The following is an 11,226-nucleotide window of genomic DNA, read 5'->3' as shown; positions in this document are numbered from 1 at the left end:
TTTGTTTAAAATGTGATATAAAGTTATTTTAAACTATTGATTTTTAAGAAACCTTGAAGTTAAATTATGTAAAATTTATAATCGTTGTTATTTAATCAAATCTTAAAAATAATCTCAAAGAATGAGAAAATTTTATCTCTTAATTGTAATAGCCATGTACAAAGTATAATGAGTTGATTAGTTCAGTTTTTTTTAGTACTAAAAGTGATAAATGTGAGATTAAAATTCATGACCTAAGTTGTTTGACTTTTTTGAGTTGATTAGCTCAGTTATCGACGTCAAATAGATGGAAGCACAAAAAGAGCCTAAGTTAAACATAGCTAAAGAAATAATGTCGGACAAGACAAAAGTGATAGATTGAGAACGAGGTGAATAATTAATTCTCAAAAGATGATCTTTGATACAGTATTCAAGGTCATTCACTTAATCATTTAATAAAAGTTAAACTTGAGTATTTTTAATTATGTTTAAAAAATATTTTTTTCAATCGGATTCTTAAATTTGTATTTATTTTTTAATTAGGTGTCAATAATGACTTAGTTAAAAAATAAATACCGAGTTCAAAAATACAATTGTATAAAAATAGTTTAATGACATATTTAAAAATTATAAATAATTCAAAATTTAATTAAGGAGAAGATACTGAGTTTAACATCTGCAGGAATGCAGAGGTGAAATATTGACATGGAAAAGTGAAAATATTGGCCTATAAAAACTTGATCTAGGACCTATTTGAATAACAAATACAAGTATAAACACTCAATTAAAAAATAATTTAGAGATCTAATTAATTTTTTAAAATAATTCATAGACTTGTAGATTAATTTTCCATTTAATAAACAGTTTTTTTAACAAATATATAATAAACATAGAGACACGATATTTAACATTAAATGAGAGACAAAGAAAAAGAGAAAAGCATATGATAAAATTAATAATGTGACAAGAAGAGATAAGCAGAATGAATAAATATTTAAAAATTGTTGTAAAAATGTATTAGAAGAATAACATTATTCATAAAAAAAACTATTAACTTTGAACAATAATCCGACCATATAATAAGTTGACGATAAGTAAGACTTTTTAAACTTAACCTCGTAATTTCGGTCCGGTACATGTTTACTAGCAAATTAATGTTTTCACTACAGACAAAAATCATCCTCCGAAAGAGTGAAAGGAAAGGGGGGGTTGGTTGAGGAATTTGGATGATATCATACTCAAAATCGAGAATGACAGAGCACCCAACAAATGAGACAGAGAAAAAAATGAGGGCAGAAGTTAAAGAATAGGATGGTGAGAAGAGTCGAAGTCTAAAATTAAAGACAACCAACGATGACAAGTTATATATGGTATATCTTTCTTGAAGGGTTTGAAAAAAAAAGAATCAAAATTGTGATCAAAGCTTAAAAAGTGAACTGCATAATCCAATCTATCGTATTCATGCGAGCTCTGGTCCACTGGGAAGTTGCTCGTAGCCATCATGGTGCGTGGCAACGTAGTTACTGGATGGAACTGGAATGCACTTTAGGATAGCACCTACAACTATACTTACCGCACCAATCATCACGCTTGTTAACCACAACTCCCTGCTCAGTGGCACTGTTTGAGCAAAAGCACCCAAATATTCAACTATTATGGCTTGAAAGCATATAGTTGCGGCCATCACCATCAGAAAAACCCAGCTGCTCAACATGCCTTGTAAAACATTAACCTTCTCCATGTCACGGCTGTTTATCTCGTTGAATACCTATTAATTAATCACACAAATATTGTTTTTCAATGACAGAACATAGTGTGTGCCTCAGGCTCAGGATGCATGAACATGACCAAAACAATAACATTAAGTAACAAGGCCAAGCATATAAAGTAACATGTGATTTCTTAAACTTCCAATTACTACAAAAATTGAGACTCCGGGCAAATAGATTCTGAAAATTAGAAAACAATTTTTTGATGTGAGAAACAGGTATGTTTTAATAAAAATATATCCAAGGTCTACAACGGGAGAATAAAATAAAAATAAAAATGCAAGACTGAAGTTAACTGATCTATATTACCTGGCAAAATACAAAGGTGTTGAATATGACGGTATTGAGAAGTAAGGTAGCATCATCCGGTCCATTAAGGTTGAGAATCTGTTTCCCACGAAACTTGAGAACCAAAAGGACAATAATTTGGTATATGCCCTGACCTATTATGTTCCTCCACATGACCCTGGTGATGAATTTGGCGTTCCTTCCAATAGGTGGCATCTTCATCAGCCCATCATGAGGAGGTTCTGTAGCCAGTGCCAATGCTCCCAGGGTGTCCATGATCATGTTTACCCAAAGCATTTGAACAGCAGTAAGAGGAGCTGAGCCTGAAATGGATTTCTGCTGTGATTAGTCATCTGAATTGAACCAAAAATTTATCTATGGCCTGAAAAGATAGTCTTGAAAAGCTAGCTGTATGTATTACCTGACACGCATGCTGAAACAAAATTCAGCATGAGAGCAACAACATTAACTGTTAACTGGAACTGGACAAACTTTTGTATATTAATATAAACAGCACGGCCCCATCTGGTAACATTCACTATGGTTGTGAAGTTATCATCCATTACAATCACATCCGCGTTCTCTTTGGCAACCTGGAGAACGTGGAGGTTAACAGTAATACTTAACAAACAATGCTACGTAAAATATTAAAATCAATTGATTAGAAAACATATCAAGTATGCCCATAAAATGATATAATTATTGTTGCCTAGTATATGAATCCTCTTCTCACCCTAAAACTTCAAATGGTTAATCCTTTGTATTCATGTATATGCTTAAATATCTAGACAGTGAGTTCAGCGATATTTTAACTTCATACAAAAATAAATGGTGTGGAATACTGTAGAAGAATGACAAAGGAGGCCTGTTCAATTTGTTAAACTTAGAGGAGCACGCTCTTCCTTATAATGTTTTATTAAAAACGAGATGAATTATGAATATGAATTGCAAGTTTAGACATTGAAATCAGATGCTAATTAAATGTGCTCTAATTAATGGGTGACCTAAGCCTTATTAGAGTATCTACAATTCATAATTGTTTAGATGGATTGTTTATTATAATTTTGTAGGGTCTTGCAATTTTACAAAGATTTAAGTACTCTACCTGAAATTCACTCTAATACTAAAGTTGCTGAAGTAAGTGATTAACTTAATTTTACAGGTTTTACAATACTAGAAAAATATTTTATTTATCATAAATTTGTTAAACAACGGTTACGGTGCTTATATATAAGCAACACCATATTATCTGTTCTAGTGGGATAAAAGGTTACTTAAAGTTAAACAACTCAAGCAAATAATCCCATTGGAGATGCTCTTAGTTATTCCACCATTGGTTACTAGTTGGAAGATACAAAGAAAGCACATAATCTCAGATGGCACGGAACAATATAAATGGTAAGTCATGAAGGATATTATACAGAATGTGGGTGTAATAACAAACTAACCTCTGTCCCTGCAATACCCATAGCAAGTCCAATATCAGCCTCATGCAAAGCTGGAGCATCATTGGTCCCATCACCAGTTACTGCCACAACCTCATTAAAATCATTCCTCAAATGTTTCACTAAGGTGTGCTTGTCAAGAGGCAAGGATCGGGCCATTACCTACACACATAAAGAAACCATTTTTATTAATGCATCATCCTTGCTAAACATCAATTAAAAGGAGTATCCAGCTGGGAACAGTAATTAATCAAGACCTGTATTTTTGGTATTATGTTCATCAATTCTTGGGGGCTCTTGTTCCTGAAATCTTGTCCCTCTATTGCTATTCCATCTGTCAATATGCCGCATTCTCTGGCTATTGCTTTAGCGGTATTTATGTTGTCACCAGTCACCATTCTAACGACAATGCCAGCTTCTAAGCAAGTCTTAACAGCTTCTTTTACTCCAGGCCTCACTGGATCCTTGATCCCAACAATAGCTATCAACGTGTACTTATCCTCAGGAATACTATTACTATCACTTCCAGAAGATCCTTCAATATCCTTGAAGGCAATGCAGAGTGTTCTCAGAGCCTGAGAAGCAAAACCACTGATAACTTCTGTGACGCTATTCCTTTGTTGTTCGTTCAATTGGACGACTTTGCCGTCTGCATTCACAACTTTTTGACACATTTTCAGAACTATTTCTGAGGCTCCTTTGCAGAATGCTCGATACTTGGTGTTGGTGCCATCGGGAAGAGCCACCAGCACTGACATCTTTTTTCTGATTGAATTGAAAGGCTCAACCTTCACTATTTTATACTTGTCGTTATAAAACTTGGAATCACCTCCTAAAAGCAAGCCAAACTCCAGCAACGCGGACTCTGTGGGAGTACCCATGATCTTGTTCCTTCCATCTTGCCCTTTGACTATCTCTGAGCCAGTGTTCTGGAATATGGATTGCAAAAGGAGATCAAATATGTGTTCGGAAACTGAGGACTTGAACACATTTTCACTGTTGCCGATATTAATGACCTTAGTTTGTTGGCAAATCCATATTTTGTCCACAACCATGTGGTTTGTAGTCAAAGTCCCGGTTTTATCAGTGCAAATACAACCAGCAGAACCCATTGTCTCGCATGCTGAGAGGTGCCTTACTAGTGCCTTGTCATTCATCAATTTCTTCATTGCAAATGCAAGGCTTAGTGTGACTGCCAAAGGAAGCCCCTCAGGAACTGCCACAACTATTATGATGACAGCAGTGGCAAAGAAATTGAGAAGGCTAGATGCATCATTTAGCGACCATTTTGTGATCTCATGGTGAGCTATTTTCTCGCACAAAAACCTGCCCGTGAGAACCATGAATGTGACTACTGCAAAACACAAACCTATCTTTCCAATAATGGTAGCAACCCCATTTAGTTTGACCTGGAGTGGTGTCTCATCATCTCCCCCTTCGTTCAGAGTATCCATCAATCTTCCCCATTCAGTCCTCACACCAACGGATGTCACCAGCATCTTAGCAGAACCATCTTGCACTGTCGTCCCTGATAGAAGAAAAGGCTTCTCTTGATCAACATTCACAGCCGCACTCTCACCTGATAGGCTTGATTCATCTATTAATAAACCGAAACCTGACGTGAATAACCCATCTCCAGGAACTATGTCTCCTATTGACAGATGGACTATGTCTCCTACTACTAGATCATGAATTGAAACTTTTTGTCTTTTGCTGTCTCTTGTAACTTGAATGCTCACATTTTTCTTTTCTTTGTCCAAATCCTTAAATTGCAAAGACTGTTTATAGTCACTGATTGAAGTGACAAAGACCACTAAAAGGATGCATAGTATGATTCCAACTCCATCGTACATACCTTTTGGCCAACCTTCTGTTAGGATTCCAACACCTACTGAAACAAAAGAACATACCATAAGGATGATTAGAGTTAAGTCCTGCATTGCATCCCAAACGAACATCCAAAAGCTTTTTGGGGGCTTCTCGGCATGGCGGTTAAAACCATAGATATTTTGTCTGTGGTGAACATCGAGTGTGTTAACGCCCTCTTGCAATGACACACGAACAGCTCTTGCTACTCCTTCAACTCCTTTATGATGTTCTAAACATTTGGTGTCATGGGATCGAACAATGGAGGCTAATTCGTCGGGCTCAATTCCAAAGCCTGCTTCCTGAATCTCTTTGGAGAGCATGGAACCACCACCACGGTTCCCAGCTGCTGGATGAGAAGGAAAAGGAAAAGAAGAAAAAAAAATGTAACAGAACAACGTTAGAGTGAATAACCAAAATTAAGATGGTGAATATTGAAAGCGGTTAAGTGATATACCGTTAATAAAATGCAACGCTGCTTTTTGCACATAGAGAGCAACCCGTATCTTTTCCTGGTCAAGATAGGTAGAGTATATGCAAAGTGTGTTAGGGCGACAGATAATAAATGCACGACATTAAAGGTTTAGAAGGGTATATATTGCAGTTTTTTAATGAAAAATCTTGTATGTGCATTCTTTCAGCTAACTGCTAACTGATATATGTCGCAATTTTTTTCACTTGAATAACAATTTTCATAGTGCCAGAGATTAAACATGAGTATTTTAGTTCCTTACCTGAACAAAAAGCACACAAATACACAAAAAATTTATTTCAGTTCCCTAAAAAAAAAATATACATAAAATTTACTCACTAATTCATACGCACTAAAAAAAATGAGATATGTGGCACTAGATAACTTCAAATTGATAACCTCTCTTCGCTTTAAAGTTTTACTCTAAAAAAAATGTTACTTTTGTAATGAATTCCCCGTGTATATACAATTCTTCAAAAAAGAAGTGTGAGCATGGAGGAAAAGAACAATTTTGCTATCAGGATATTATTTGACTAAATATTTTAACGACTAAATACATGCATATGGTTGATGAACAACATACACTATTATCTCTAACAAATATGACCATGTAAAAATAATTAATTTTAATGGCACGGGTGACAAATTTAATATTACTGTTACAGTTTTTGTAAAGTTTAATCTAATAAAGAATATTTAAGTAAGCATCAAAAGTAAAGGGTTGCTTTTATAAGAAACTGATCCTCCATGCGATTATTGGACACTTCAAGATAGAAGGAGAAAAAAAAGAAAGTCTAAATATGATAAGTGATATGATACAATAAGAAAAACATATATAAATGCAGTAAAAAAAGAAAAGAGAAACAAAAATAAATAAATAATATCAAATAAGTATTTATGTTATATAAGTGTCCATATCTTATTATGCTTAAATAAATAAGTCCAAAATCTAAGATAGTTTAGTTGATAATATTGGAGAATAATTTTAAGTCTAATAAGTATAAGTTATTGTCTTCACCCTCAAGCTGATAAAGGGTTAGATAAGAGGGCAAGTTGATATGACTCCGAAGAAGGATATATTTGAAAATTGAAAATACTGTTACATATTACAATTATAATTATAATCAACATCTTGAAACGAAAGTAGAGAAATACACCCTCTTTTTCTATCACACATTAAATGGTAATATAGCAGTTCTATCATACATTAATTTCAATTAAAGGTAAGTTATGTACATGAACCAATTTCCTAACGAAGTAGGAAAAGAAATTTAAATTATTCAAAGCATCAGGTATAGCAATTATATATGTGTTGTTTGTTATTGTATCTATTTCCTAACAAATACAAAATTGAGATGACAGATGTCAAATTAATCAGGATGGTATATAACGTAATTTTGTTGATATTCTAAAGCAGGGGTTTGTATGAAATTAATTCTTAGGACTCCTAAGCATACAACTTCTAACTGGTCATTTTATCTAGTTTATGGTAAATTAGTAGTAATATAAATATTACGATTATGATAATAAATTTTATAAAATCAGAACGTCCAAGTGAAGTTGCTTTGGAAATATACCGGAATTGATAGAAACACTAGTAAAGACTAAAGAATAGGGCACCAAAGACAAAGAAGAAAATGACTCAAAATAGGGTAGCACCACCCACCACGTACGAATCTTTGCTGTTTTACATTGCATATAGCATCTAATGGAACAAGTGTTCATGCATGGTTGCATGGGTTAACTTAGATATACGCATGAATGATATCTTAATTTCATGAAGCTAATTCGATTGAGTTTCCGAATGGAAACAATAAAAATATATGTCGAACTAGGAAGTACAAAAAGACGAACTTTGTGTTGAAAAACTACAATTCAACGAGACAAAAAAATAAAGATTAGAAGCTTTAACAGTTGGTGGATGGTTTTTTTTTTTTTTTATAAAAAAAAACAGTTGGTGGATGGTGGATAACATGTGCGATCCTATTGACAGCCATTTGATTTGACTATATCAAATTGTTTCCCGATTATGGCAACCGGTATGAAAAAAGTTTGCCTTTCTTTAAAAGATTGAGGCTCATTAGTTTGAACGGTATTTGATGGAATGGGCATCATAAGTGTTAGATGTAAAATATCATTGAGTCAATTAAGCTTTCGAGATATTTGATTTCTAACACAAACAGTTTCAATATTTGTCACTCTCATTTTTAATTTTAATAAAAATTGAATTCTTAAGTCGAGGCAAGTCCGTGAAAAGCAGACCGAAAAATTCACGGAGAAAGTTAGGAAATTTCTTCTACATTAATTTTAATGGGAGAAAGATTTATTTTGAATTTGACATACAATAAAACACTAAATATGATAAACATATTTTTTTCAACAGATTTGAACCTTAGTTTATTAAATTGTGAGAAACTAATAGCATGTTTAGTTTGAATTTTGAGATGCTATTCTTCACGTCAAATGGAAGTAGCTCCTTGTAGCTTCCACGTAAAATTTGATTTGAACGTGGAAAGATTAGAGCCATGTGCATACAAAACACCGAAGCAAACATGAACTAACCCTTGTATTAGACTCAATTCCTATGTTTGTCTATGCCACAGTTATATTTAATCAATAATTAAATAAGTTTTGACAAAATCCAAGTAAACTATATCAAAGAGAAAGTAGGTGAAAGAGAGAATTTTTCAATAACTTTATCAAAACCCTGTAAGTTTTGACAAAATCCAAGTAAACTAAAAAAGAATGTGATTTTGATATGGCGGAAGAAAATTACGCTTCGAAGAAGAAAAAAAGGAATTTCGCGAAACTGTGTGAAGAAACCTCACGAACGTCGGCGACATCCCGTTAAAGATTTGTCTGATCTGTTAACGTTTATTTTAGGAGGAACAAATTCTCCGGTCTGGATCATGTAAAATTTGATTATTAAGATTAATTTAAATGCATGATAATTATAGCTCAAAAAATAAACGATTTCTAAATCACTATGTACGTAACTGGTTTAATAAGAAGTTAATTACACTTAAAACTAGCTTTCATTGCACGCTACGAATGTTATGTGTGAGCATTAATGAAATACGGAAATTTGTAAATTAAAGGAGCAAAAGCAATCGGATTTTGATCTACTGTGAGTTTTATTAGGTATTGCAATTGAAATGAATACGTACCTGGAGCTTCGTGCGCTTTTGTTCGGCGTCGGCGCGTTGGGCGAGATTGGCCACCATGCGGAAGCGGCGGCGGGGATTCTTGACGACGGAGACGGCGGATCTCCATCGGAGGAGGGCCGCCTCGGAAGGGTTCTTCGGCTGAACGCTAAAGTTTTCTCTAAGGTACTTCTCCATTATTCACTGATCGATCGCTAAGCTTGCTTCATACAATATACAATAATATCACTAACTCTCTCTCTCTTTTTCTTAATCGCAAATTCAATTGATTAATACGAATGAAAGGAGGAAGAGGAAGAAAGTTTCAAACGTCGCCGAATATGGCGGGAACAAGAGAGAACTGCCAGAGACACGACACTCAGAAGTGAGGAGAGGAGCACACAAATATATATACCTCTTCATTTTCTTCACATTTTTTACTTTTACTTTTGATATCATTGACAGAAAAATGAATATAAAATGATATTTTTGGTCAACATAATCTCAAAAATGTAAATAATTTAAATTTTTTGTTAGTATACAAATAACTATTTTCCATTTTTAGTTTACAAAAATGTTTAATTTTATTAATTAAAGAGCAATTATAATCTATATGTTTTTATGATTTAAACATTTAGATTGATAATACAAATATATAATAAACAAATAAAACAATATGTAAATATATCTAATCAATGAAAACTATAATTCTGAAGTTATAATTAATTAATTAAAATAAATATTCAAACTAATCGCTCAATATTTATTACTATAATTTGAATTAATCAACTTTGAATGAACATTTGCTTAAAAAAAGAAGAAAACTTTGAATGAACATTGATACGAGTTTTTTTTAGAGAAGCGGGTAAGAGTCGAATTACCATCATATCTGTGTAAAATTATTTTACGTTAATAATCAATTAAATTTTATAATATTTTTAGTCAATATAATCTGATAGGAGAAGGGGATAGAAGCTAGTTTCGAGGACCAAGACCTCCAATGAGCAAAGAATAAGGGAAGAAAAGATTGTATAATTCATTGATTGATGTTGTTATTATATAGTATTATTTATCCAGATTTTTCAATAATCGAATTTGTCTTAGTGCTAGAGAATATCAAGAAATCATTAGGCTGGTCTCCCCTTACACGACCAGCATCATTCTTCCAGATATGGTGCACCTGCTTGCTTCACATGTAATCCTTGAAGTAAGTGGACTTTGTAATTGCTCTCTTGGTCTTGCTTTCTAATTGCACCCTTGCTTATTTTCTAATTGCACCCTTGCTTATGTTGCTTGCCTACTTGCTACATTCTCATTCTCTGTTTCTTCGACTGGTTCCTTTGCTATGTTATCACTCTTCGGTCCTTGCAAAATCACCTTGTCCTCAAGGTGATAGTCCGTCTACAATTGGTTCCAATCTTCCCATGATGTATCATCTGGGGGCAATCCCTTCCATTGAACTAGAACTTCCCAGGGACTCTCAGCTGATGATGATGACTTACAGTAAACCAAAATGGCCAAAGGAGAAACGATTGGCTGATCCTGTATGAAGTCATTGGGAAATTGAGTTGCTTCCTTGAATTCTGGTGAACCTCGAAATGGTTTCAACACTGAGCAATGGAAAGCAAGGTGTATACGGCTACGCGATTGGTGGCAGTGGTCGGCTGAGGGGTGGTAGTAGGGGTGTGGGTGGTATCACGCAAAGAGTGAGAGTGGGCAAAGGTGGTGGTGTGCGGCTACGCGATGTCGGACGAGTATCGAGGAGCTTCTCCTCCTAGAGGTGAGCAAGACCAGCAGCCTGAACCAAGGTTAATGGCTGGTGGCTTGGACTTCGTGGCCGATTTCTGGCGTCAACCCGGAGACAGAGCAGCTGAGGAGGAACGACGATGGGAGGCCAATGATCCTATTGGCGAGATCCTCGAATTCAGAAAGGTATTGTGCGACTATCCCTCTTTGTGTTAATTTAAATAGGGCTTCGATGGGTCCTCATATTGGGTGTGGGTGAAACGGGTCTGAAGTGCCTGGAGGAAGACCAAGCACGACGTGAATTGACCATTGTCGATCATCCATTGGAACCAGGCCAAGGCTCTGCCATCCATATAAAATGAGGCTAGCGTCAGACGCTCATGTTCTGGGGTACCGTGGTACTCAAAGAACTAATTAATTTTAAAAATCCAACCCAAAGGATCAGAAGCATCAAAACATGGAACATCTAATTTGATTTTGTGGTTTGATGCAAGTGGAGGTAGTCGTGGTTACAGAAT

At 34.7% G+C, this 11,226-nt stretch overlaps 1 protein-coding gene across 1 annotated transcript; it reads right to left on the bottom strand.

Moving 5' to 3' along the window:
• Nucleotides 1–994: 994 nt before the first annotated feature.
• Nucleotides 995–9,322, bottom strand: LOC114367567 (putative calcium-transporting ATPase 11, plasma membrane-type). The gene is made up of 7 exons (XM_028324763.1): nucleotides 8,987–9,322; nucleotides 5,805–5,859; nucleotides 3,739–5,693; nucleotides 3,485–3,643; nucleotides 2,458–2,629; nucleotides 2,058–2,359; nucleotides 995–1,747 (listed from the first exon to the last, which is right to left on the bottom strand). The coding sequence occupies exons 1-7, from the start codon at nucleotides 9,158–9,160 to the stop codon at nucleotides 1,439–1,441; spliced, it is 3,126 nt and encodes a 1,041-aa protein (XP_028180564.1). The 5' UTR covers nucleotides 9,161–9,322; the 3' UTR covers nucleotides 995–1,438.
• Nucleotides 9,323–11,226: the final 1,904 nt, after the last annotated feature.

This window comes from Glycine soja, chromosome 9 (assembly GCF_004193775.1).
Source record: "Glycine soja cultivar W05 chromosome 9, ASM419377v2, whole genome shotgun sequence".
Taxonomy (NCBI): Eukaryota; Viridiplantae; Streptophyta; class Magnoliopsida; order Fabales; family Fabaceae; genus Glycine; species Glycine soja.
This window is presented reverse-complemented; position numbering and strand designations above follow the sequence as displayed.

What these genes read in the sequence shown, in the direction of transcription:
- LOC114367567 (XM_028324763.1), bottom strand. Translation starts at nt 9,160, where the DNA reads ATGGAGAAGTACCTTAGAGAAAACTTTAGCGTTCAGCCGAAGAACCCT. An exon ending in AAAAGCGCACGAAGCTCCAG is followed by an intron (nt 5,860 to 8,986) that starts GTACGTATTCAT and finishes TATCTTGACCAG; the next exon opens with GAAAAGATACGGGTTGCTCT. An exon ending in ACACCTTTGTATTTTGCCAG is followed by an intron (nt 1,748 to 2,057) that starts GTAATATAGATC and finishes ATTAATTAATAG; the next exon opens with GTATTCAACGAGATAAACAG.